This window comes from Ceratotherium simum, chromosome 21, assembly GCF_057802395.1.
Source record: "Ceratotherium simum simum isolate JZ-2026a chromosome 21, ASM5780239v1, whole genome shotgun sequence".
In the NCBI taxonomy this organism is placed as follows: domain Eukaryota; kingdom Metazoa; phylum Chordata; class Mammalia; order Perissodactyla; family Rhinocerotidae; genus Ceratotherium; species Ceratotherium simum.
In genome coordinates this window covers 16,384,550-16,411,723 of record NC_141920.1, presented here as the reverse complement: position 1 = coordinate 16,411,723, position 27,174 = coordinate 16,384,550, and the positions used below count along the sequence as shown (strand labels likewise).

Here is a 27,174-nt window from a genome sequence, read left to right as displayed (position 1 = left end):
GGAGCCAGAATGACTGGGTTTGGGACTTGAAGCATCCCTCTGCCACTTTCAGAGTAAACTAGTTACTGAATCTCTCTGAGCCTGTTCCCTCATAAAATAGAAGTGATAACAGAACCCACCTCACCTTGTTGTAAGGATTAAATGTATTGGTCAGCTCTCACTAGGTTATGCTGCAGTAACAAGTGACCCCCAAATCTCAGTGGCTTATAGAAGCATGGTTTAGTTCTTGCTCGTATTAAACGTCCCTTGTGAGTTAGCTGTGGCTCTATGCTATGAATTCTTCTGGACTCCAGGATGAATGAGCCAGCCCTATCTGGGACACACCGTTCTCATGGCAGAGGGGAAACTGGAATGACGGGACCACGAGCTAGCTCTTCCAGCCACCTCACTTTCTTCTATCTATATTTCAAAATTTTTAAAAATGTACAAAAGAAAAGTAAAGATAAGAAATATGCCCCCTAATGATGTGAAAAGGCCAAAGGTGTAGGGGAGGTGGGGGAGCTCTCTCCTGCTGCGCACACATTGGCAAGAGAACTCATCAAGCTACCAAATGATTTGCTATAACAAGGCAGCATGTGAGCCCGTCGTAGCACAGGTCAACAGTAACTGTGAGATAAATCCTCCCGTGCCCCTTGTGGGTCTGAACTCAATGACAGAGCACAGGTACCGTGACTGTCACAATAAGATAAAGGCACTCATAAATTACAGCTGCTCTTCTCAACAATACTCTGAGATAGAGAGCAGTGTCCCTAATTCCCAGAAACTCTCAGAAAACTGAGGCTCTGAGAACTGAAGCAGTTTGCTCAAGGTCCCACAGCAAGTGAGTGGTGGAGAGGCAGAAGGCAAAACGAATCCATCCTGTCCACTCAGAGTTGAATGTTCCCAGCAGCATTATCATAACAGTTGAAAAGTGGAAACAACCCAAACGTCCATCAACTGATGAAGAGATAAGATGTACTATATCCATATATTGGAATATTATTCAGCCATAAAAAGGAGTGACTACTGATAAATGCTATAACATAGATGACCTTTGAAAATATGCAAAATCCCAAGAAGCCAGTCACGAAGCACCACATATTCTATGACTATTTATATGAAATGTCCAGAATAGGCAAATTTATAGAGATAGGAAGCAGACTAGTGGTTGCCAGGGGCTGGGGTGAGCGCGGACTGGAGTGTGAATACTAATGGGTACAGGTTTCTTTTGGGGGTGACAAAATGTTCCGCAACTGACTGTGGTGAGGATCGCATAACTCTGAGAATATACTAAAACCTACTGAATTGTACTAAATAAGTGAATTGTATAGTATATGAATTATCTCAATAAAGCTGTGTGTGTGTGTGTGTGTGTGTGTGTGTGTGTATCATTTCCCAGGCCCTGCTATTAACCCCTATTCTACTCTGACCCCCAGAGGGTCAAGGAGACAGTAGTGTGGGGGTGGGTAAGACTTTTTCAGGTCAGCGCTGGCCTCTGCCAGAGCCAGCAGAGGGCTCCAGCTGAGCAAGAGGGCAGCTTGTGAGGCTTGTTGCAAAGGCCAGATAAGGTCTGAGCTGCGCAGTTTGGACCCCAGGCATGCCATCTTCAAAGCACACATGTGCACTCGTAACCCCACAAAGGCACATGGACGAAAACATGCAGCGGTTACATGGCGGACAGGGGTGGAATTCCTTACTCCTGGCCCACCAGGGCAAGTCTTCTTTCTGTGCCCCAGACTCCCCACTACCACCTTTCTCAGTCTACACATGGTCAGCTTCCTTCAGAGTCTATCAGACCCAGAAGAACTAGCCAGGATCAGCTGAGACCAGTTGGAACCAGCTGGAACCACCTGGCACCAGCACTCACCAGAGCAAACCCACCTCAGAGGAGCTGTTCTCAGCACCAGGGGCTGCTAGTAAAGCTGGCCTCAAACACACCCTCTGTTGCTCCCGCTCAGCTCATCCAAATCCCATGACTGCTTAAAATCCCCAGTCCCTTTCCATACCACTCTGCAGGAGGGCAGCTAACCGGGTGCCCACAAGGCTTTCCAGGCAAGAACCTCCCTGCAGACCTGCTTAATGCACGCTGGGGTCTCATGCTCCTTGGATAGAAGTTCTACCCTTTATCTTCAAACAATTTAAACAAATACCTCTTTCGATTTGGCCTTACCAGAGTTGCAGAGCAGCTGGGCCCCCTCTTGCTTAAGGAGCCTCGGTTTCTTCCCACTCCCTCACGTGAGGGCAAGGACCACGCCTATGGCTGTCTTGCAGACTCGCAAAGGTGCCTGGCACTCAGCAGGTACTCAAAACACATTCAGGAAACCAAAGGCTGCGCTTCCAAATTCCAGCCCCGTGCTTCTCAAACCTTAATGTGCAGATGAACTACTCAGGGATCTTGTTAAAATGTGGATTCTGATTCAGTAGGTCCCGTTGGGCCTGAGCGTCTGCATCTCTAACAACCTCTAGGTGAGGCTGATACTGCTGGTCTGTGGCCCACACGTCAAGTAGCAAGACTTTAGCCCATTCCACTCTCTCCCTTTTCTGATCTCTTCACCTTTCCGGTTGTGCAAGGATCCTCTTGAGAAGCTGATGAAAGCTATTCTCTCTTTCCTTAGAATAATACCTGTCAGCACATACACACAATGTTGCATAAAATTTTGAGGCTTGTAGCCCATGCATTAAAAAGCTTTCTTTTGGACAAACTTTAGTTCTTGTGGAACAAGATGCAGTAGGGGACAGAGGAAAAAAAGCCTCTACAGAGTTAGGACTCCTGGGTCTGCTCCTAGCCCCTCTATGGACTTCCTGTATGACATCAGACAAGTTTCTGCCCCTCTCTGAGCTTCAGTTTCCCCACCATGAGGGAACTGGACTAGATTACGATGATAAACAGCCTTTCTCTTTTTTACCAACTCTGGTAGCTGTTGCCTAAAATATCCCATGCTAAGAATTCTTAGACTGTGTCTGGACTTGGCAGAAAAGGGTGCTGTGATTGATTGGTGATGCCTGCCATGGAAAGGTGGGCCTTAATTGATTGGTGATGTCTGCCAAGGTCCCAGGCCTGGAGGGCAATGGGCTTCCTGCCAGGTGTCCAGCCTACTCCAAGAGCCTTCCAGCTGTGACCTTCCATAGCTCATTAAGAGTCATCCCAGATTGGGGAAAGAGAAGTCTGTGCTTGTCCTCAAGGGGGCAGGAAGGGATAATTCTTTAAGCTGCTGGCTTCTCAAACCTGCCGCCCCGCAGCCCCCTTTGAGACGAGGTAGCAGAATCCCTGCTCCCTGGCAGAGAAGGACAGCATGTCCTTGCGCTCCCATCCTTGGCTATTTTTAACTCCAAGGACAGAGGCTCAGGCAGAAGCTGAAATACAGAATGGCTGCAGCAGGCCACCCAAGCCTCCTGAGGGAGGGGAAGCCACCATCCTTCCATCGTTCCCAAGTCACTCCACTGTTGACCAACCAAGACTCAAGGCAAGCTTCCAAGAGACAGGAGAAGGGTCCTCACCTACCATGTGAATTCTTCCGCGGCTCTGCCCTCCCTTGGTACAACCACAGACCCCGCCAGTCCCTACCCTGCTACACCCCGTATCTGTGCATTCATGCGTCCAGTCCACATATACCTGCTGGGTCTTGTACTAGTGCTGAAGACACAGCACCGAGCAAGATAGATGGGGGTCCTTGTCCACCAAGCCCTTCCAGTCCAGGATGGAAGACAGACGGCAAACAGGATGGCAGGACGGTTCAGTGGTTACAAGTGCACTAGATGCTGGAGGAGAACCGCATTGCGGTCACCCCCAGGCCTATGAGCTCCTCAAGAGCCGCGATGTTCTTCATCCTTCTGTCCCTAGAACCCAAGACCCAACCTGGCACAGAGGAGGGTTCAGGAATATTTGTTGATTGAAATTACTACATAGGAGACATATTCTGGAGTTTGAGGATCCTACAGGAGCCTATCTCAGACTAAACGAGATCCATGCATTCATTTATTCACTCACTCACTCACCAAACATTTTTTTTGAGCACCTTCTCTATGTGAAGTACTGCTCTAGGCACGGGAACTGGAGCAGAGAACAAAATGAGGGACACACTGCCCTCCTGAAGCTCCAACCTAGGAGAGGCAGCAAACATTAAACCAGACAAACAGGTGAGGACAGAGAGGGCGTTAGAGGCGCTGGTGGAGGGACGGGTGATTCAGTTTTAAACAGAGGTCAGGGAGGCCTCACTATGATACGTGGGTAAAGACCTGAAGGAGGCAAAGCAGTGAGCCAGTGGATATTTGGGGGGAATGCTTCCAGCACAGAGAACACAAACCTCCAGACCCTCAGGCGGATTTACGTCTGTTACGTCCTCGAACAACCAGGAGGCCAGAGCAGCTGGAGCAGAACGAGCAAGCAGGAGCCGTATGAGATGAAGTCTGAGACGACGTGGCAGGAGAGGAGCGACAGAGTTTGGGAGAGAGACACACCTGCATCAAGCCTGGCATCCAGTGGATGGAAACAACTGTGATGATGAGGATGACGATGGTACAAGCAGCTACCACCCATGGGGCACTGACCGTGTGCCAGGCCCCATGCTACACATTGAACATGATTCATTTAATCCCCACAACAACCCATGAAATGGGTTCCATGTTATCCCCATTTGACAGACGGGGAAGCTGAAGGTTTACGCAGCCTGGTGGTGGCAGGGCTGGGACAGGAACGCTGGCAGTCTGGGGCCACGGTCCACTGTCTTCCTGACCATACCAGACCTGTTGCACATGCACCGTGTGTACCAGTTTCTTTCCCTCCCAGAGTTCTTAAACCTTTTCGACTCGTTTGAAAATCTTTTGCTGTTTATCTCCGCAAAAAATTCTGCTTTTCTCCGGAAAAAAAATACAGACGCACAATGACACAACTTGTACATCATTTTCAGAGGTTCAAGGTGATGACCTCTGGCCCTGAAAGTACTTTATAAACATTTGTAGCAAAAGCAAGAATTGTCTGAGTCGGCCAAAGAGGGAGGAGAACACGGGATCCTCTAAGATCAGCGAAAACCACTTCTACAATTTGTCGAAAGCCTACTGGGAGTGAGGCACTTGTAGGGTCATTGTATCTCATTTAAACCTCATTTTAACCCTGTGAGGTGATTGTTATGATGCCTTCTTTACAGATGAGTAAACTGAAGCACAGAGAGGTTAAGTGACTTGCCCAAGATCACATAGCTGGTACTTGGCAGAGCTGGAATCTAGAACTAGCTGACCCCAGACCTTAGTCTCTATTCCAGACTGCCTCCTTCTCGATTCTCTAATTGCACCCCTCCTCTTCCCAGAGAGGGCAGGAAACTTGCTCAGGTCTCACAGCTCAGTACATTTACAGCTGGGTCCAGAGCTGTGTTGCCCAATACATTAGCCACTAGTCATACGCGACCACTTAAATAAATTAAAATTTGTAAAAATTAAGAATTTGGTTTTCAGTTGCATTAACCACAGTTAAAGTGCTGAATAGCCACCTGTGGCTAGCACCTACCGTTTGGACAGTGCAGTTACAGAATATTCCATTGCAGAAATTTCTATTGGACAGCACTGGTCTAGAACTTGGTCTCCTGACTCTCAATCCAGGATTCTTCCACTGTCAGAGGCTACTAGAAATGAGATTTGCCTGATCAATGAAGAGGACGGAAGGGGAGACAGGAATAGGGCAGCTGAAGTTGTGCAAGAGAGCAAGCGAGCTCAGAAAGACTCCTAAGAGGGAAGCTGCAGCCGACATCTTGTACAGGATAAAAGACACGAGAGCCATTGGCGGGCCCCACCTCGCCAGCCACGAACCCATCTGTATGTCTGATTATAGGGCCCTCTTCTAGCTACATTTCTCACTTCCTTATTGATGTCTGTGGTTTCTTTACCAGGGACAGGGCCTTCATCCACGGAGAGAGACCAGGCTGAACAGCCAGTTCCCTGGAAGAGAGAACTCAGTGTCTGAAACTCCTGCTCACTTTCCTGGGACAGAAAGGAGGTCGAGAGCAGGGGGCATCCTGCAGCCAGCCAGGGGGAGCCTTGGACCCCACAAATCCGGTGGGGCCTGGACTGGGGGAAGCCATGCTATGGGCACCAGGCAGTGACTCAGGGTGGAGTGGGGGCTGTGGACAGTGGACAAGGTGTTGGCTGCACCCGCAGCTGCCAGAGCAGATCTGAAGACCCAGACCACACTGAGGCTGCAAACCCAACCCAGAGAGCTGGCTGAGCAGCGGGGCCACAAGACGCTCCCCGAGGACCCCTTTATCCCTGTAAGACGCTCAAAGGCATCGTAACTGGATTTCTCTGGTGGAATATTGTGGAGGGAGAGAAGAAAGGACCACATGGCTGTCTTTAAACTGCCTGGCCTGAAGGAAACCATGGGGGCCAAGGCTGGGGGAGCCCCTTAACTCTGTGCATAATGGTCCCTCCCTCCCTCCCTCCCTTCCTTCCTTTACATACAGACTACTGCAAAAGCCTACTGCAGGTAGGAGCAAAGAAGAGTATTAGAAGGAAGACACTCCCATCTTTTATCAGCTGTGCAGGCTTCAGAAACCCCTCAACCCTCTGAGCTTAATCTTCCAATCAGTAAAAGGAGGGTGATTTTATTATCCACTTCAGCAACTTTGTGAGGCTCAACTACTACTAATAATATCGATAATGACGGCTGACATTTAGGGAGAACTTTTTCGCAATGTATTTCATCACGACCAGCAGGGCTGGGCATACATCAAGCACCTGATAAAAACCTCTTGCATGTTGAATTTACCATGTAAATATTTTACGTAATAGTAGTAGTAATAACAATGATAATAATAAATTATTATGGAGTGAGTGCCTTACTACTGTACTGAGCCCATATCATGCATCTCCCTTATTACTGAGAGGTAAGTAGTATTATTATCACCATTTAAGACATGAGGACACTGAGACACAGAGGTGAAGTCGTTGGTTTAAGGACACAGCCAATAGGTTAGGACCAAAAAAAGGGGTAGTCGAACTGCAGGTCTGTCTGAATTTAAAATCTATGTAGCTTTTGCCTCTCAAGTAAGCATTTTGTAGACAACAAAGGACTGTACAAATTTGATTTTTGGTGTCATCACTGTGTTAGGATTAATGATGAAGGTGACTGTGGGCAGAAGGGAAGAAGGACTTTCTGCAGTCGAGCTGTCTGTCAATGGAAGGAACCGCCCTGAGACGCTGTGAGCTCCCTTCACTGTCATCCAAGGGAGACTGGATGGGGGACTAAGGCATGGTCCCCACATGGGAGACTGGATCAGCACAAGGAATCCCAGATGCAGTCGAACATCAGTCACCTGGGGAGCCTGGGAAGAAAGAGATTTCCAGGTTCCATCTGAGATTTTTAATTGAGTCGTCTGGGTTGGAGCTCAGGATCCTAGTTCCAGACGGAAAAGCATGTGCAGAGCAGGTTGAGACTCACTGGACTAGTGAAAAGCTGAGCACCCTCCTTACCCAAGATCATTGGATTCTAGAAGCCATGGGAGCCACCAAAGGAACCCAGGACATGCCCTCAAGAAGCACGTGATGGATTAATAATAACGAAACCTTGTTCTGTGCCAAGGTTAAGCCCCTGGCCCCATAGACTCCTTCTCCCAGGCCACCTCCTCCTGGGGGTCCCTGTCTCCTCCTTCCCTTTTTCAGCTTCAGGATCCCTCCTCCAGGAAGCCCTTCCCGACTCCCAGAACTAGGGACACCTCTTCAGGATCCCACAATGACAAGATCTTCATCGTTGGCCTTCTGTGTCTCCCCAAGCTGGGATGGGACTGGCAGCTCACTCAAGGCCGTGTGCCCAGCACCCAGGGCCTGGCCCAGCACAGGTGCTCACTAAACATCTGCATAGAGGGCCTTGCTCTGCTCCGTGAAGGATGGGCAGAGGAGGCAGCGAGGAAAGCAACCACTGCAGGAAGGAAGTAATCCAGGTCACCAGGTTGGGAGGAAACAGAACCTACAAATTCTCCCTGCCACTGTTCAGAAGCGGCCTGGGCTATTTATAGCTCACAAGCCTTCTGCTTCTTGCATTTAAATGCAGGGCCAGGCATGGAATAAAATCCTGGGTAGGTCTGTCAGTTTTTAAATTTATTTATTTATTTATTTTTTAAAGAACAGGAGCAGAAAGTGGGGATGAAAATGAACTGTGGCTATTAGGGTGAGCTGCCTTGGCAAGTCTGTGGTCTACAGATGACTCATATGCTGCTCTAGACCCGATCCTAGAAATCAGAGTGTCCCTGTGGAGACCAGCCTGTGAAGGTCCTTTTAAGGTGATTTTTAAATAGTGGCTTCAGTTTACAAAACAGTATCACAGCATGACCCTGCCTTGGTTCAAACACACATTCCTGCACATGCGAGTGCACGTCCACGCACACACCAACTAGAGAGAAACAGCCCCAGTGGTTACACATTCAACTTTTGGATTAGAGAACTGGAGGCGTTTTTTCTTTTTGTGTGGTTTCTTTGCGTTTTCTCAAAATTTCCACCAAGGCTACACCTAGTATAGACTGAGAATGTTACACTCAAGGAAACCAGCTCTGCCATTTGCTAGCTGTGTGACCTTGGGGGAGTCTCTTCATTTCCCCATCTGTAAGATGGGCACAGCAACAGGACCTTCCTCGGAGATTCGCTGAGGACTGTACGAGCTAACTCGTGAAAGCTTAGCACAGCCTCTGGAACATGGTATCTGCTTGGGAAACGCCAGCTTGGATAACTGTACAAGTGTCTGTACAGTATTGAAAGTACAGTATTGTTTTAAAAAATTAAAATGATAGACGGTGACTCTCCCACTCCTGGTGCAGAAGGAGCCCAGTGAAGGGACTAGACCACGGGCGGGAGGGCTCAGAGGCACGGTTCCACAGCCAACCCACTGAAAATGCGCCGAATGACCGTCCCTCCCGCTCTCAACCTCGCCTTTCTGCCTTTGGCAAGGATGGCAGTGGGGGGTGGATAGTAAGGTCCACCCCTCTCAGCAGGAGCCCAAGGGGGCTGAAGATGATGACACAGCTGTGGTCTCCAAGAAGGGCTGGGTCCCGGGTACCCCATTAGGGCCTTTCCCAGCCCCCCACCTCCGTTCTGGCCCCACTTCCTTGCCCATTCCCTAATGCACCTATCTTGCCACTGAGAGGCATAAATAAACCAGAGGAAGCTCCTCCCTGACCACACAGGACGCCGAGAGGCCTGGAGCACCTTCCCCCTGTCCAGCCTGGTAAACAGCTTCTCATCCTTCAATGCCGTCCTCAGCACCCCCTGCTCAATGGGGTCACCCAGTTACCTGCTCTGCTCCTCTTTCCTCCTTGGCTGAGGGAGGCCCCTGTCCTATTCAGCACTGTACCTTCAGCACCCAGCACACTGGAGCAGGGATCAGTAAATATGTTGACTGCATAAAGAATGCTTTTATTTTATTTATTTTTTTTAATATATTTTATTTCATTTTTCTAGTTTTTTTTCTTTTTTTTTTTTTTTGGTGAGGAAGATCGGCCCTGAGCTAACAGCTGCTGCCAATCTTCCTCTACTTGAGATGTGGGACGCCCACCACAGCATGGCTTGATGAGCGGTGTGTAGGTCTGCGCCCAGGATCCAAACCTGCGAACCCAGGGCCGCTGAAGCAGAGCACGCGAACTTAACCTCTATGTCGCCGGGCCGGCCCCTAAAGAATGCTTTTAAAAATGATAATGGGCAGTGCAGAGCAGTGGTCATGCTAACAGACTCAAGTGCCAGGCAGGCCTGTTTGACCTCACTATTGAATGACCCTTGGCCAAAGATGAGCCTATCCTCTCTGAGCCTCAGTTTCCTCGTCTGCACAATGGGTATGACAACTGTATTCCCCTCATATTCTGATGTTTCAATAGGATAATCCAGGTATAGTGCTCAGAGTACCTGGCATGTACAAAACACAAAATAAACATTAGCTATCATGATGAAGATGATTATTAAAAACGTAGAATGACAATGATTATCTCAGGATCCCAGGCTGTCAGCACTTTCTCTTCTAGTCTTGCCTATGGCTCCTCGCTGGTTCAGGTCCATGGGACCCTGTGAACTATCAGACAGGTTGCTACCTGCACAAAGGTACCCAATTGAGGGTGCTCAGGGGGCTGAAATACAGCCCACTCTCACTTGTCAGGCCATACACCCCACTGGCACTGGAGAAGGGGGAGCCTTTTGCTAGTTCATCCTCTTCCAGGAGGGACCATTTTTAATTCAATCACCTGGAGTGGGGATGGGGGAGGAAGTACCTCCCTCTAATTTGAACAAAAGTGCCAGACAAACCCTGTGTCTGCACCAGGCCCAGGACATGGGACCATGAGGGAAAGGGCCATCTCTGGGCTGTTCTCTCAGTTCAAAGGATGATGCAAACCTCGCCCCCAATATTGCAGGGCCCAGGGCAAGAGTACCATGGAGGTCTACATGCTCATTCTAAATATTTAAAAGTAATAAATCAGGATATTAAATAAAATATGTCCTGTCCTTCCACTCTGACAAATATGCCTTCATAATGACCTTGAAGGCCAGGACAGGTTCAAATTTAGAATCCTCAGAGTTCCGTGGCTGAATACGGAGTGAGGAGGAGCCAGCCCTCAGCTGCAGCCTGCCCCTTCCCTTCATCCCCACCCCCCAAGTAATAGGGGCCCACTCTGCACATCTGGGTTCTGTTCTCACCTCTGTGAACTGCCACTTCGTGGCCACCTACCAGGACACCAGTGACTGATAGAGTCTACCCTCAGAAGCATGGACCAAGGGAAGGGGTCTGGACAGACCCCAGAAGCTGACTCAGTGCCCTTTGGACAGGGAATTCCAGGTCTCACATACTTGGAACATGGCCTGGAAAGAGGGGACCAGGTGGGCATATACCCCTCACCCCACAGATTCCTTACCCTGTGAGGAGGGCTGGAGAGCAGCCTCGTAATGCTGGTGACCGCTGATCAGGGCTCTTCTTCCCAGTCTAAAGGCAGTAACAACGCAGGCCACAGTTCTACCAGCAGCCAGGGCTACCACTCACCAAACAGGTCATGAGAAAACTCATGAGAACCTGTCCTGGATTGATTCTTTTGGGGGATTATGGCCCAATTTTTACCAAACCCTTTCACAAATCAACAGATCTGCCAACCACCTAGGGATGAGGTGGGCATGAGGCTTCTCTCTCGTTACTTTCATAGCAAGGCCCAGATTTAGGGTTTGGGGTTGCGTGCAGACAACCCTGCAAACCCAACGTTCAACTAAAGAGTGGTGTTCCTTTATCTTTTTACTTTAATTTTTTTTTAAGATGTAGACATTCACCTCTGGAGAGAAATTATGGGTTTCAAGAGTTCTTGACAAAGAGCTTCATTCCAAAAATGTAAAGCCAGCATTTTAAATTTGGTTCTTATTCACTGCTGAAAAGTATTAGAATGAAGATTACAAATTTAATAATGTAACACGGCAGGAATTGGCCCGGCCTCGTTTCCAGGAGAGTAATTTGTTCCTGCCTTCAAACTGGCACTTTCCAGCCTCCCAGCATCACCAGACCAGCCGGGTGACACACTCCTGACTTTTCCACATCTTGCGCTCCAGCCCACGCAGCCAGCCCAGATACCAGATCCTCTCCACCATGGTCTGTCTGAGGATTCAATGCTGGAATGGTCTGACCCATTTGAGGAGAGTCACTATAACCAAAGGGAGCCATTCCTGGTTCTCTTGGCTCCATTCTTCCTGCCTACAGCCAGAGAAGTCTGCTAACCCTAGATCTGAGTCTGTCACGTCCCTGCTAAAAACTCAACAGGGGCTCAGCTGTCCTTAAGCTCAAGTCCAAGAGTCTTGGCTGTAAAGACCTAGTATGATCCAGTCCTGCTACTTGAAACCACATGCTCTTTTCCCTGGGCTTTCAGAACACTGTGCCCCTTTGCCACCACAGGGCCTTTGCACAGCTGCTAATAACAGCAAGAGCTAATATTTACAAAGCACTAAGTGTGTGCCAACCACTGTGCTAAGGGTTTGACAGGCATCCTTTCATCAATTCTCATCTCTACCCTGTAAGGTAGGCAGTATAGCTAAGTGGTTAAGCTCAGCCTTCAGAGTCAGACAGCTGGGTTTGAATCCCGCCTTTGATCCTTACTAGCTGCGTGGTCTTGGGCAACATACTTAACCTCTCTGTGCCTGTTTCCTCACCGATAAAACAGGCATAGTGATAGCACCTACCTCACGGAGCAGTTACGAGGCTCGAATGAGTTAATGGAAGTGAAGCGTCAGAACACGATGGCCACCGTGTGTCAATCATCATCGTACCATTTTACACAGAGAGAAACAGAAGCAGCGAGTGATTAAATGACGTGGTTAAGGTCACACGAATACCAGTGGGAGTGTGGTCTACAGAATGAAGCCCTCAATTTTTGCCACAACACGTCCATTGTAGAAAATTTAGAAAATACAAAAAAAAGCACAAACTAGAAAGTAAAAACTACCCATAATTCTGTCACGCAGAAGCAATTATGGTTAATATTTCCACCCATGTGTATGTGTATGTGAGAAAGACGGAAAGAGAGGAGGGAAGGGGGAGATAGCCACAGACTGAGAGAATCCAGGATTTGTACCCCACTCCCGTAACTGACCCTCGAGTCCAAGCTCTCAGCATTAGGGCACCCTGTCTCAGCCCCCTCCCCTCCTCTCCCCTGCCTTCACTTGGCCAACTCCACTCACCCCTTGGGTCTCAGCTTGGCTGTCCCAACCCTCACCCCACCCCCGCCCCAGAGAGGTCGGTTCTCCCAGCTACAGCCTTTCCTGACACCCTCCACTTGTCTTGTATGGCACTCATCACAGTTGTGATCAAATTATTAGTTGTTCCTTTGGGTTCTCAAATGTCTAACTGCCCCCCACACCAGAAGGTAAACTCCATGAGGGCAAATACTGGGCTCGTCTTAGGTCACCAGCACCTAGAACAGGGCCTGGCCATCAGTGACTACTGGAGAAGAAAGGGAGAAATGGAGGGGGGAGGGAGAACGGGAGGGAGAGAGAGGTTTGGGATTCAGCTCTGCTTTTCCCAAATCAGTGCCCCCTGGGTGGCATGCAGATGAAAATCACATGGCCCCTGACCTGGAGGGCCTCCCGATGTGGCAGTGGAAAAGTGACACGAGCCTGACTGTGTGAGTCCTGGAGAGAGACAAGAGCAAAGCTCTTGGCCATGGATGCCAAGGAGCAATGATCAACTCTACCCGAGAGAAGAGAGGTGTGCTTCCCGGAGGAGGCGGCACTGGAGCCCTGAAGGGGGAGGGGGAGGGCATCCCAGAAGAGGGACTTGCTGAAGCAGAGGCATGGAGGTAGAAAACACGAACAAGGCTGCCAAGAATGGAGCAGCCAATTTTTGCCTGGAAGTAACAAATGGCTGGAAAGCCTGGAAATATGAAGTTAAATAATCTGGCCTTACCCAAAATTTATTTTCCTGTTCATCCTGCCACTTTCTCTCCAGTACACTCTCCAAACACAGCCAAGCCCCTGAGCTGGCATGAGCGATGCTGTTGGTCCACTGCCCCATACCTCTCATCTTTACCATTTCAGTGGCCGCTGGCCCAGACCTCCTGTTGCCAGCACCTGTATTTCTTGGCCAGAGGGCTACTAAATGACCGCAGTAAACAACTCCCTGGCCCCGCCCCCAAGGCCCTCAACCAATGACCGATGGGAGTTGGTGTATAAAGACCCCAGCTCCCTCGCTCCTGGGTGGGATAACACAGGTGCATGTCCTACTCCAGGGGTCTGCAAACTATGGCCGTGAGCTAAATCCAGCTCATTGCCTATTTTTGTAAATAAAGTTTTATTAGAATACAGTCTTACCCATCCATTTACATATTGTCTGTGGTTGCTTTCACGCTCCAACTGTGTAATCGAGCAGTTGCGACAGAGACCGTATGGCCCGCGAAGACTAAAATATCCACTGTCTGGCCCTTTACAAAGCTTCCCGAGTCCCGTTCTACAGTCTCCCAGAAGCCCCCAGCAAGACTTAACTCGGCTGCTCTCAGTCAGGGGTAACCTGGTTGATAACAGACTGTTTCCTGGCTTCCTTCCCTGACTCACTTTCTCACTCCCCTCCCGTACTTTCATTGATCACCTTCATAAACCATATGAACCATGTGCAATTTGACTGTTTTGACTCCTAAAAACGGCAGTTTTATGTGGTTCAACCTAATACTTGTACTCCAAGCCTCGTTTCGGGGCCTGCTGCTGGAGGAACCCAGACTGGCACAGCAGGGCAAGTGTCCGTGTGCCCATTTTACAGATGGGGCCTAATGTGAGACTGTTCCCTGCACACACATTGCAGAGGTCGGCTCTGGTCTTGGATGCCCCAGCCCCACTCCAACCAAAGCCTTGCCAAGTCCTTGCTGTATGCAGTATCAGAACACCTGCCGGGTTACCTGCGCCTTACAGCCAGGGACTTGTTCATCCCAAGAGGAAAGCAAGGCTCAGAGAGGAGAACGACTTGCCCAAGGTCACTCGGCTGGCAAACTGGTAGAAATGGGGTCTCAAATCCAGGTTTTCTGATGACAAATCCAGGGCTCATTCCATGACAAATCAGCTACCCCTTAACCTTTCACCTCAGGCAGCCTGTCGGGTCCCTGCCCACCACTCCGGAAACAGGGCCAATTTTCCATAAGGATGAGGTGAGATCAAATAGGCAAAAACGTTCTGTCAGACCCAAAGGGCTTTATGTTTGCAAAGTGCGAAGGAGAAAATCAAGGTAGACACCCTTCAAAGAGGTGCTTGGAAAGAGGCCCACCAGGAACCATGAAATATACAGATATATTCAAGAAAAAAATTAAATGCAGTACAGAATGTTGGAAAGACCACAGGTGTTGGAGGCAGGCCTGGGTTTGAGGCCCTGTCCTACCCCTCACTGGCCGTGTGACCTCGGCCAAGTCAAGAGTCCATCCGGATACTCGATTCCTCCAGCCCACCTAATGCGATGATCGTGCACACCTCGTGGGACTGTGGAGAGGGTGACCGGAAATAAGGGGTGGACACCACTCAGCACAGAGCTGGCCCCACCTGCTCTCCCCACTCTGTGGCCAGAAATTCCCAGACTGCAGGTGGGTAGACCCAGCCAGATCCCCTTTACCAAGCAGGACCCCCATCCCACAGCTGCTGTGTCTGTGGGTACCAGCTCACAGCCGCCCCTTCTTTGGAGAACTGCCCTTAGCTGATGGGAGCTGCCTTGCCCCAAAAGTTACGCCCCCCCACCAACCTGGGGGACTGCCCACAGCCAATGACTGAGTGATTCGGGAGAAGGGAAGGCCATGCTACTCTGCAATGCCATCCGCTCTCTAGAGCTCCCCGGGGATCAGGCTGAGGCTGGCCTGCGGCTGAGTGCCCATCTTCAGTTGCTTCTTTTCCTGCCCATCCTGCATCCTTCTCACCCTCTCACAGGTCTTACCTGAGAGCTCCCGCATAGCCCATCGCCTGCGCAAGAATCCACGTCTCGGGCTAAGACCATGGGAGCAGGAGGGAAGAGTTCTCCATCTTCTGTGTTCTTTTCAACCTGAAGACTGCTGGGAGGAGTCTAAGAATACTAGACATGTTCGTTTCTCCCTTGCTAGTGAGACCCACCTGATTCCCATCATGGCCAACCTTCCCAATTTAGTGGGGGTCCCTCAGCCGGGACTCAGCACACCCAACAGAAGCTGGGCAGAAGTGGCAGCTTCCTGGGGCCAGATGGCTCGGGGGTGGGTTGCCTGGGCCTGGGTGGGCCCCAGAGGCACCTGGCCAGTCTTGGTGTTGGGCCCAGGCAGATGAAAGATGTTTCTCAAGACATTTGCTGAGAAACTAATTAATTTGCATTACAGGCCCCAATTAGTGACACATCCTCCCGCCCACTCCCAGGGGACTCCGCCCACTCCCAGGGGACTCCGGGCGGCATTTCCCAAGGACACAGAGCACAGGAAACGCACGATGTGGACTTGAAGCCTCGGGTGCCGAGGGGGTCCAGGGCGGCCACTTGGGGCACCTCGGGGAGAGGAACAGGCCCTGGCTGGGAGTCCAGAAACGTGGGTTCTATTCCTGGCTTTGCCGTAAACCCGCTGTGAGACTTCGGGCAAACCGTGTGATCCCTCTTGGGGCCTCAACTGAAGATGAGCAGACGACCTCAGAGAGACTTCCAGCTTGAAGACTCCAACATAGTAATAGCGAACACTCAACCCACTTACTGTGTGTGGGCTCTCTACAAAGCATTTTACAAATATTTACTCATTTAATCCTCCTGACTCCCTCAAGGCAGGGAGGGGCTATTATTAGCCCATTTTACAGTGGAGGAAACTGAGGCTCTGAGAAGTTAAGTAACTTGCTCAAAGTCACATAGCCAATAAGTGGTAAAGCCAAGATTCAAACCCAGGCCATCTGGCTGCAGAGTTCGTATTGTAACCACCACCATGCTATACCACCCAATATAATCTGACTACTCTCGAACCCTCAGGGTGCCGGGCACAGGGCTAGGCACCACCATGAGTGCTTAATAAGAGTTTGATAACTGGAAAATAAAGAAAAAACTGGTAGCCTAAAAAACCATGATGGCGGTCTGGGGAGTGGGACTGGGTGGCTGAGGTGGGAGGGAGACTGATGTCTCCTTGGGGGTCCTCTGGTCTGTTTGACTTTTTCACCACGTAACATGTTATCATCAGTAACAGCAACATAAAGTGTCGCCCGAACTGGAAACAGTTTGTCCCTGGGAGCGGACAGGAAGGAGAGTCCGAAGACAGAGGTGCCCAGGACACTTTTCACTGAATATTTTTTGTGCTTTTAAAATGTTGTACCATCTGCATATATTACCTAATCCAAATAATACTTATTCTTTTAAAAATTATTCAATGACCAATCAGCCAAGAATCCACTAGAGAGAAACTCTGGCAGAAGGGGACACTCTGGGGATGAAAATGACCGTAGAGGGGCTATGGCAGCGTGGGGGAGGAATCCAGAGGAGATGGGGGCCCGGACAAGTGCCCTCTGTTTTCTGGGAGCCTCTGGCTGTATCTAAACCAAGCCCACTAGACCCTTACTCAGCACATGGGGATTCTGAGGCCCAAAAGACAAAGGGAAGGGGCTGGAGGAGACGCTGAGATTCAGTAGCTGAACGGAGACCTCTTCTCCTCGCTCCTAAGGCAGGCTTTCAGACTCCACCACGCACACAGTAAACCCCAGCTCTCCAGACCAGAGCCAGGAGCCACAACCCCAGGCAGTGTGCTCCCACCATCCCGCCCTTCCTGCACCGAGGAAGTCTACGATGCAGCAAAGGCAGCAGCTCCCATCTCCTAGACGTCTTCTACGTGTGGTATATACATTATCTCTAATTCTCACAAGGTAGGAGTTCTTCACTCCATTTTACAAAGGATGAGGCTGAGGCCCTGAAGTTACACATTAGAGTCAAAAGACACAGCTGACACATGGCAGAGACTCAAACCCAGGTTTGGGGGCCTCCAAAGTCCATGCTCCCTTGCTACCTCGAGTCACCCCTCTCAGAGAGTATTTCCCATAAGCTTAGGACAAGTCCCACCTGGAAACTATTTGTAAATGCCTTTGTCTCCAGACGGAGCTTTATGGGACTAGATGGGAATCTTATAACGTCTTAAGGTTTGTCCCCCCTGCCTCCAATCTGAGCTAAATCTCAACCTTCCCTAGAAAATTACCAGCCACCCCTTTCTTAGAGACAGAAACTAAATAAACCGACTCAGTAAACTCCTTTGGTAGCGTTTCCCAGCATTTTGCCCCTTTAAATCGATGATTTCTCTGATTTACTTTTTCCCAGCAGAGGCTTATCTTCAAATAAACCTCCTGGTTTTAACACATAGCCCTGCCTTTCCCCAGTGCAGGAAAGGGACCACATTCTGTTCCCTCTGGTAAAAGGTGCTAGACCTGAACCTCTCAGAATCCCCAGAGCTGTCTGAATCCAATGGCCCACAAAATGATATTATGGCTTAATGTGCTACTCGCGTCGACTCATTTATCACTTGTGCAGATGACTTCCAAAAGGATTTATGGGGACCTACACATTACACCTGGTGCAAATCAGGGCAGCAGCTGAGGCCCGTTTGATCTGAGACCATGTGATGGAAACAGGAACGCTTGAAGACTATACCCGGGTACTGAATTTGGTCCCCAATGTCCCAGTATCTAAGACACAGCTAGTCAGGAGACATCCCAAGTGGAGAAAAACCCTTCATTTCTCTTGGGCTTTTTCCCCTAATGCAGTGGGTCTCAAGGTAGGGTCCCTGGACCAGCAGCATCAGTGTCAGCATCACCTGGGAACTTGTTGGAAATGAGATTTTCAGGTCCCACTCCCACTGAATGAGAAACTCTGGGTGGGGCCCAGCAATCTGTGTTTTAACAAGCCCCCTCGATGATTCTGACCCACTAAAACAGACAGTAACCTCCACAGCAACCGCAGGAGTTCCACTAACTGAGCATCTACTATGAGCCAGCATTAAACGCACGACCTCATTAGTCCTCACAACTGAGGAACCCTGATTCCACATACCAGCTCTGGGCTGGCTGCGTCTTCTGCACTATGTCATTTACTCCTCATAATAACCCTTTGAAGAACTTACTATTATGATGCCCCCATTTTACAGATGAGGAAATTGAGCCCCAGAGAGTTGAAGCCACTTGCCCAAGGTCAAGCAGTTGAGAAGTGGCAGAGGTAGGATGAAAATTCAGGTCTGTCAGATTCCAAAGCCATGTTTTTTCTGTCCTACCACGGAAGCTCCCCAGGGTCTTTCACAGCTACGTCGGCCCAAGAAGCTACAAAGCTGGGTCAGGTGAGATTCGAGAAGCAAAGCAGGCAGGCAGGGTGGACAGAAAGAGCCCTGCCCAGACTCCACAGTACTTTCCAGCTAAAATGTGAAAGGAAACCACGTGATGCATTTAAAGGCACAGCCATCTGTGTCTAAGGAACAAAAAAGACAGAGATTCGGGAGGTGTGAGTTCTCTGCCTCTCTCTGACTTTACCCAGCTGGGGGCCTTTTCTCGTCCCACTCTGGACCTCGGTTTCCCCACCTGATACTCCTTATCATTGTCTCCAAGGCTGAGTGATCTGCCCCAGGCTTACTTCTCTGACCTCGTCTCCCCTCACTCACTCTTTCTAACCACACTGGTCTGCTTTCTGTTCCCTAAACACCCCAACTCATGCTGACCTCAGGGCCTTTGCACCAGCTGTTCCCTCTGCCCAGATCACTCTACCCCCTCATATTCCCATTGCTGGCTCTTTGTCATTTAGGCCTCAACTCGAATGTCACCTTCTCAGTGAGCCTTCCCTGACTACCTTACTTAATGTTATCTCCTATCCCATCAGCCTGTTTTATTTTCATTCTACTTAATACAATCTGAAATTATTTATTTTTTAATTGCTTACCTGCTTATTGTCTGTCTCCCCTACACCAGAACATAACTCCATGAGAGCAGAAACTGTCTGCCTTGTTCCCCGATATATCCCCAGAACCTAGAACGCTGTTTGGCACTGAGCAGCTAGTTAAATTTTAGTTGAATGAATAAATACCAAAGAAAAAAACCTGGACTCAGAGGCCAGAGCCCTGCATCCTTATTTAACACGTGACCTTAGCAAGCCACTCTGCCTCTCTGAGCCTCAGTTTTCCTCCTTGCCTAATGAGGGGAATGAACTAGATGCTTTCCAAGGGTCCTTCGAAGACTGCCCGGTCTTGGAAAGCCAGGCCTGGAACCCGCCCAGTTGGTCCATCCAGCAGAGGCAGCTGGCCAGAAGAGGCCCTGCAGCAGCTGCCCCCTCCCCGCCCCGACCTGTGTCCCTGCCCAGCCACACAGTCATCTCACTCCCCCTTCGCAGAAACTGTTAATGAAGTGCGCACTGCTAAATGCAGTTACAATTACGGGGGCTAAGAATAAGGCGCTGACATCAGCCTCGTCAGTTTCAGTTTCCGAGTGAATCAGAAGGGGAGGGGGGAGGAAGGAGAAAAGAGGAGGGGGGATGGCGCTCTGGAGCTGTCAAGTGGAAATAGCACAGCGTTAAATATAATCCAGCATTGGCCTACATCGGTCTGGAGAGGCAGGTGATGGCTCAGCCCCCAGGGCCAAGGCAGACAAATGGATTCTTCAAGGAGGCCAGACAGCCCCGTGATGTGAATCAGCCAGGAACTGATGGCTAGGAAGTCACTCCAGCGGGCTGGGGTGGACTGTAGCGGGATGGCGGACCCTGGAGGGGTGCATCTGAATCTGAACAGGTCCCCAAACCCCGGCCTTTGTCACTCACTGTTTCGACAGCACAAGCATAGTCCCCAGGGCTTACACAGCCCTCTCCCACTTGGAATCTCATTTCACGCCAAGAAGCAGAGTGGCCTCTGGAGTCAAACTCACCTGGGTTTGAATCACCACCGTGCAACCCAAGAAAGTCATTAAACTCCTCCAAGCTGCCTGGCTTTTCCTCATCTGCAAAATGGGTACGTCTGCAACAGCTGCTACTCCTCTGGTTCCTACAGGACTCAGTGAGATCATGGGAAGCACTGAGCACAGTCGAGCAAGCCTTCCACCCATTTTATTTTCACAGCCCTGAGAGATACTCAGACAAGGATAATTAACCCTCTTTTCCAGATGAGAAAACTGAGGTTAGAAGACTTGCCTGAGGCCCCAGAGCCAAAGTGGAGTCAAATCCAAGCCCCACGGAGTAAACTGGGTGAGAGAGGGAGAGAATTCCGGAGCGGTCATTCCAGGTGACTGGGGGCGGGAATTGGAACTCTGACAGTGAGACAGTAGGACTGACGTGCAGCCACGGAAGGGTGGGGAGGTGGAGCACAGATTACAGTGGGGGAGATGTTTGCACCCTTTTGAGCACATTCTCCAAAACTGGTACCTTTCCAACAATTCTTAAAAGAAATGCTAAAGCGATCGCTGTTAAGGCCATAATGCAGAGGTAGAGGAGGCAAAGGGAAAGAAAGGCCCTGAGACAGGCAAGAAGGTCAGCTGACACAGAGGCTCTCCTCCACACCTCCACCCGCACTCAGCCTTCAGTGCGAACTGGCTCTGCCTCTGGGACAGAAGTGGGTGGGGAGGGAGGCGGAGCATCATCCTCAAAGGGCGACAAGGTGGATGGACCCCTCCTTCCCGCTTCCCACCAAACAGAACCAGGTGGGCCTCTGGCAGCCGCAAACGCCACAGAAGCGGGAGCCATGAGTCTAGCAGCTCGGGGACTGGGAAGACGGGGTGCCTGGGGGAGAGGGAATTTAAGGGAAGAGCTCTAATAGCATCACAGCAGATCCGTAGGCCAGTGATCTATGTAATGGGGGAAGGGGTGAATCCCCACGCACCCAATTTTTCTGAGATACTTCTCTCAGGATGATTGGATTAAGAGAAAGCAGTGAGGGTCCACACTCTCACCCCACCGCACAACTTGAATTGTGGAAATAATTGGTTCAATTCTTTACCATGCCTCAGTTATCCAGATCTAGAAGAGTGCTGCTCAATGCCCAACACATAAAGGAGATTACAGCGCTGGGTGGTAAACTGGGGGAGGGGACAGGAAGTGGTCTGCCCTAGGGATGAGGATGGGAATGGAGGCTTCAAAACCGCAACCTCATGCCCTTAAGTGGCCCTGATCCTGAAGAATACTTTAAGGCCTCCCCCTCACCATTCCTCCTTATCCACCCAACCCAGCTCCCCTGAAGCACTCCGTTCCCACCATCTCAGGGAGAAGGGGTGGGGCAGCAGGACATTTTGTTTCCCAGAAAAAGCTCAGGTCAAATTTCAAGGACAAAAGTTAGCACTTGGTCTGGGAAAGAAAACTCTGCCAAACGGAGTAAATTGGGGGCAAGGGGAGAGAATTCTAGTTCGGTGATTCCAGGTTCCTAGGGTGGGAGTGGGAATTGGTGCTCTGATTCCCCCTTCTAGGATCTGTCTGGCAGGATACGGATATCTCCACCTAGAAGTAACTCAGACAACCCCCTCCTTTTCTCCTCTGTCCAAAAACAAGGGGAGTGGGCTTTGGTACTAGTTTGTGGGACCCATCCACCATGCCACCCCATCCACCAGATTCGGCCTGAGTGGAAGAGGGCGATGCCATGAAGGGCTTTCCAGCCCAGAGATGTGGCCCGAACTGCTAGGAGAGGGACCGGTAGCTGGCCGGTGTTGCCATGGCAACCTCCTCCCTGCGCTGGATCGAAGCATCCTATGGACAAATCAGAGCTGGCTGCTCCAGCTTCTCCGCCCTTCTCCCGGGTTGGGGAGAAGTGGACGCTGAAACCACTGGGTCAGACTCAGGGACACCATCCTCAATTCCAGACCCTGATGTAACAATCCCCTTTGGCATTTGCTGGAAACTGGAGACAGCCCTGCTCCCCAGAGGCAAAGTGGCAGGGCTGGGACTGTAGATGTGACGCAAATTAAATGTTAAAGAACAGGGAAACGGGGAGCTGGACAGCTCCACATCCTCTTGTTCTCCATGCAAGTCCCCCAAATCCCCATCTTCAAACCATTTCCAAGAAGGAGGGCCCAACTCTGCCTTAATAGCTATAACAATGCAATAAAATTAGCTTATAAAAATTTTAAAAGCTGCATTTTGAGAATCAGGCTTTCCTCCCCTCCCCAAACCCACAGATTCTTTTTTACAGTCATGCCCAGAAATAAGACTTACTTGGTAATAGGATAGATAGATAATAGCTAAGAGGTATTGAGAGCCTACCTGTGCCAGGTACTGTCCTAAGCCCTTTGCATAGCATAGACAGCGTAATCATCAAAAGCACAGATGCTTGAATCAGATTGTTCAAGTTCAAATCCTAACTCCCTCACTTCCTGGCTGAGTGACCTTGAACAAATACTCTCTCTGTGCCTCAGTTTTCTCATCTGAAAATGCGGATGTTAAATGTTAATTTTATAGGGTTGCTATGAGGAAAGAATTAAAATAATATATTTAAAGTGCCTAAGGGGATGCCTAGCAAAAGGTAATCATTTTTAAAATGTTGACCCTATGCGGTCCATGCTATTTTCTTCCTCATACAGATGAGAAAGCTGAGGTCACCTAACTCCTCCACACCCGACCACTCCCCAATTACAAACCCAGTGCCAGCAAGGCTGAGTGATGAAGACACAGACACAAATATACCCCCCAGTGCATGCCTCTCTAAACCCCCAGCATCTCTGTGAAAAGGGGCAAAGCAGCCTAAGAAACAAGTTCAGAGTGCATGAGGGAAGATGCTCCTTGAGAGGAATTCTAGGAATCTGCAACGAGCAGCACCCTGAGCCCCAGGGTGGCTAGAAGGGTGGGAGGAAGGTGCAGCTTCCTTTGCCCACAAAATATCCAAAGCTCTCAAGCCCAAGGCAGGCAAGTGCTCTGGCCCGTTTACGCTAATGAAAGTCTCCTCCTCACATGGTTTCTCAGGAAACCAGCTGAAGGATGGCACGTAAGCCCTGAAAATGGCTCTGGCTCGATCTGGTTGAGGAAAAAGATGCATTCATGCATTCGAGAGGAGTCGGAAGCAGCAATAAAGGGGAGGCACCCAGACAAGACAGAGGCCCCTCAGGGACACACTTCTGAGCCATCAGGGACAGCTGGGCATTAAACGGGCCGGGGAGGGAGCACAGAAGAGGAAGGAGGAGCAAAGCCAGTTCTGATGGCCCTCCTACCAAAGGCGTCTCTGTCCAGTATCTCAGAGATTACTCAAACTGCTTTTAGAAATTAGTTCAGCGTGGTGCTGTTCTAAAAGAATAAATCCAAAAGGCTTTTTTTAGGAGAAAATTAATGACTTTCAGAAGAACAAGAAAAATTAAGCACCAAGACAATCTTCCCTACTTCCGATTTTCACCAGACACTCATTAGTCTTCCGGAAATGAAACTTGATTTTCTCCCTCCCCCTCCCAAACCTGAAGCATCCCTTAAGATGAGCAGACAGAGAGCACGAGATGCCCAAACCAAACTCTTGGCTGTCAGCTGCTCCCTGGGGCCTCCTCACCTGGGAACCATTTTCTACACAGTGAGATCTGGCTTTTTGAAAAGTCCTCTTTCAGAGAGAGGGCTAGTGGTTTACTGGAAAGAGAACCGGAAACCTGATTTTAGTCTCGGCTCTGTGCCTGCCTCACTGGGTGACCTTGAGTTACACATACACACACACCAGGGCTTCAGACTCACATACACACACATTCACACAAACACACACACACACATTCATCCATTTAGGGGTAAAAAGGGGTTGGACAAGATGATTTCTAGGTCTCTTTCAAGTGAAAAACTTAAGAATTTGAAGAAACCCGCTGGAAAAAACATCAGGTGAACCTTTAAAAAATCTCTAATATTACAGGAAGTTATCCATTCTGACTTAAGCGAAACCAGAGCAAGTCGCCTATAACCAGGAATAAGAATGGAGGCATCTGACCCATGACAAGGAGCATGACTTTGGAGAAAAACCTCACCGTCCCTGCCACTGATGCTCCTACAAACCCATGCTCGTGCCCAGCCTGGCTCTTGAGACCCAAGTGGCCTGTTGCACTGCAGGAGAGTCCCCGGCCATCAGGTGAGGGTGGGGGAAGCCAGCTCACCTGGGCTGGAGGGGCTCCCTCCCCCAGCCCCCATGCTAGTCTGACTTCCTCTCTCTGATTTTGCTCCACTGGAGGCCACTGTATTAGAGGGCCCCTCCATTCCTCCTCACCTTGCCTTATCCAAATAATAATACGACCTCCTTCAGCCACATCAAAGGGGAAGTTAAGCCTCTGAGCCTCAGTTATTTCTTCTGTAAAATGGTGACTCTGTAAAATGGCTCTGCAGTAACCACCTTTATTCCACCCCTATCTCCAGGTCAACAGCAAGACAAGGCTGTCAGGGGTCTGCGTCACATACCCCCATTCATTCACTTAGCCAACAAATTCTTCTGAAGAATGTTCTCTCCTTTTCCCCACCTGCCTGCTGCTCCAATAGGAAGACGTGAGCACCCATCACCCACTGCTCCATCCCATGGCTTATTAGATAACTGGGTGACCAGAAAAGGGGCTCTACAGGCATGGAGTCTTAAGCGGGGCCCATGAACTCCCTAAAACTGTGGACAAAATTTTGTGGATGGTGCATATGTGTATCTTTTTGGAGAGACAGTCCATATTTCATTAGGTTCTCAAAAGTGTTCGCGAAACCATTTGCTCCATCCCATCATATACACCCCTCTCCCTTTTGTCCCCTCCTTGGATTCAACTACTCTCAGATTTTCAGCTTACAAAACACTTTTAACTCCACCCTTGTGTCTGAAACGCTGCCATCCCATTTTGCAGATGAGGATATCCAGGCTAGGGGCGGCCCAAGGTCACAGCTAACCAGTAGAGAAGCAAGACCGGACCTGATTCTGACTCCCAATCTGTCACTCTTTGGGGAACTCTCCCCCAAGCCCTCCAGCTACCCCACCTGTTGGTGGATTCGCTTCTTCACCGCAGAACCAGATCCGGAGCCCTCACGTTCCCTCTGCCTGGTCCCAGGGCCCCACAGAGCAGGTTTCTCTACATGTCCCCGCCCCTCGGGCTCTGGCTGAGGTTGCGCGCAGGCCTGGGAGCCTGAGGTTCGGGCCGCTGCATGGTGGCCGGGTTCAGCCCACCCAGAGGGGCTACTCCAGGGTCAAGAGCACCAGGGTCTGGGGCACACTCCGGAGGGCGCGCAGCTGTAGAGTTGGCGCCGCCCCACGCCTCCCTCCGGGACCAGCGGGGAGGAAAGGCCGTCACCCAGCCAGTCCCGCCGCGGTCCGCTCCAGTCTGAAAAGAACCGGGAGTCCGGAGCCCCCGCCTCTGGGGGAAGGGGAGGAGAGACGAATGGGGGCGCTCCAAGCCTTGGGCGCAAGGCGGGGGTCTCGGCCAGGCAGCCTCTGGATGCAGCCAAGACAAAGATGGAGAAGTAAGGTCTGCGCGCCACCTCCAATGGCCGGGGGCGCGTCGGGGCCCCAGGGGTGAGGCGGCCAAAGCCCCGGGGTTTGAGGAGTGGGCACACACAGGAGGCTCAGGGAGGGTGGCAGGTCCGATTCAGGGACAAGGCAGGGGGCATGCAGTAGGCACACGTGAGTAGGGAGAGCTGGGTCCAGGCGACCCAAAGGCCCACCTGCGGAAAAGGGGTGAATGCAGACGATCTAGCCGTCCCTGGGAGCGGAGGGAGGCTAGAAGACACCGCATCCTAGAGACCCTGGGGTCCCGTGGGTGGGGAAGGAGACTCTGGGGGGCGCATCCCCGAGCGGGGCTGGGGGTGGGGAGGAGAGAGTGGCCACCTCTAAGGGCGCACGGATCGAGGAGGGGGCCTCCGGATCTGGCTCCCGGGACACCCCCGGGGGTCGGGGGCGGGCCGCGCGCTCACCCGCGTCCTCGTCGTCGAAGGAGTTCATGCACGGGAAGTAGATGGCGAGCGCCTCGAAGGAGGCGGACAGGCTGAGGCGGCTCTGCGAGCGCTCCATGCCGGCGCCGGCGCCAGGAGCCTCGGCCGCGGCGGCCGCGGCGGGCGGCTTGGGCAGCTTGGCCGCCCCATTCTTGACGCGGAGTACGGCGCGCGGCGTGGTGGCGGCGGCCCGGGGCCAGGCCGGGGCTCCGCGGCGGGGCTGGCGGGCGCGGCGGGGCCGGCGGGCGGGCGGGCGGCAGGCGGGCCGGGAGGTGGCGGCGCGCGGAGCCCGGGGCGCGCTGTGCTCCCGGCAGCGGTGGCGGCGGCGGCGGCGGTGTCGGCGCAGCGCGCTCTGGCCCGCGGCGCCCCCGCCGGCCGCGCGGGGCGGGCTCGGAGCCGCCGCCGCAGCCAATCGGCGCCGCCCGGGGGAGGGGCGCCGCGCCGGGCCGTGGGAGCCGGGAGGGCGCGGGCCGGGCCCCTCGCCGCCGCCCCAGCCCGGCAGGTGTGCGCGCCCCGGGGGAGGAGCCGGCCGGCTCTTGGCGCCCGGGGCCGGTGGCCGTGTCCCCCACTCTGCCCCAACCCCCACACTCAGCCCTGAGACTCGCCCCGGATGTAGGCGTCCCGTCGCCGAGCGAGACAGGCCTCATGCGCGCTCAGAGGGGATACACTCAGAGCGACCCGCACACTCCCCTCAGCGCTCAGCCTCCCACACAGACCCTCAAAATCACAAGTGAACCCACCAACGGGCCCCACACGAATGCGTTCACTGTACAAGGTACACCACAGACACCCTCAGACCCACACACTTGGAGAGATTCAACCACAGGCTCACTCACTCAGAGACACACTCAGAAACACTCTGCCAAACACCGTCAGACTCACATACACAGTCACCCTCAGAC

At 51.3% G+C, this 27,174-nt stretch overlaps 1 protein-coding gene across 2 annotated transcripts in view; it reads right to left on the bottom strand.

The window, feature by feature from the left end:
* Window positions 1-26,552, bottom strand: part of RIMS4 (regulating synaptic membrane exocytosis 4) — a 60,975-nt gene extending 34,423 nt beyond the window's left edge. Inside the window, exon 1 of one of the 2 annotated variants that reach the window (XM_087445222.1) lies at window positions 26,255-26,552. In XM_087445222.1, the coding sequence (XP_087301348.1) occupies window positions 26,255-26,351 (97 nt within the window). In that variant the 5' untranslated portion in view covers window positions 26,352-26,552. The remainder of the gene's footprint in view (window positions 1-26,254) is intronic. The other variant, XM_014787434.2, reaches the window with a different exon arrangement.
* Between the last annotated feature and the right edge of the window lie 622 nt (window positions 26,553-27,174).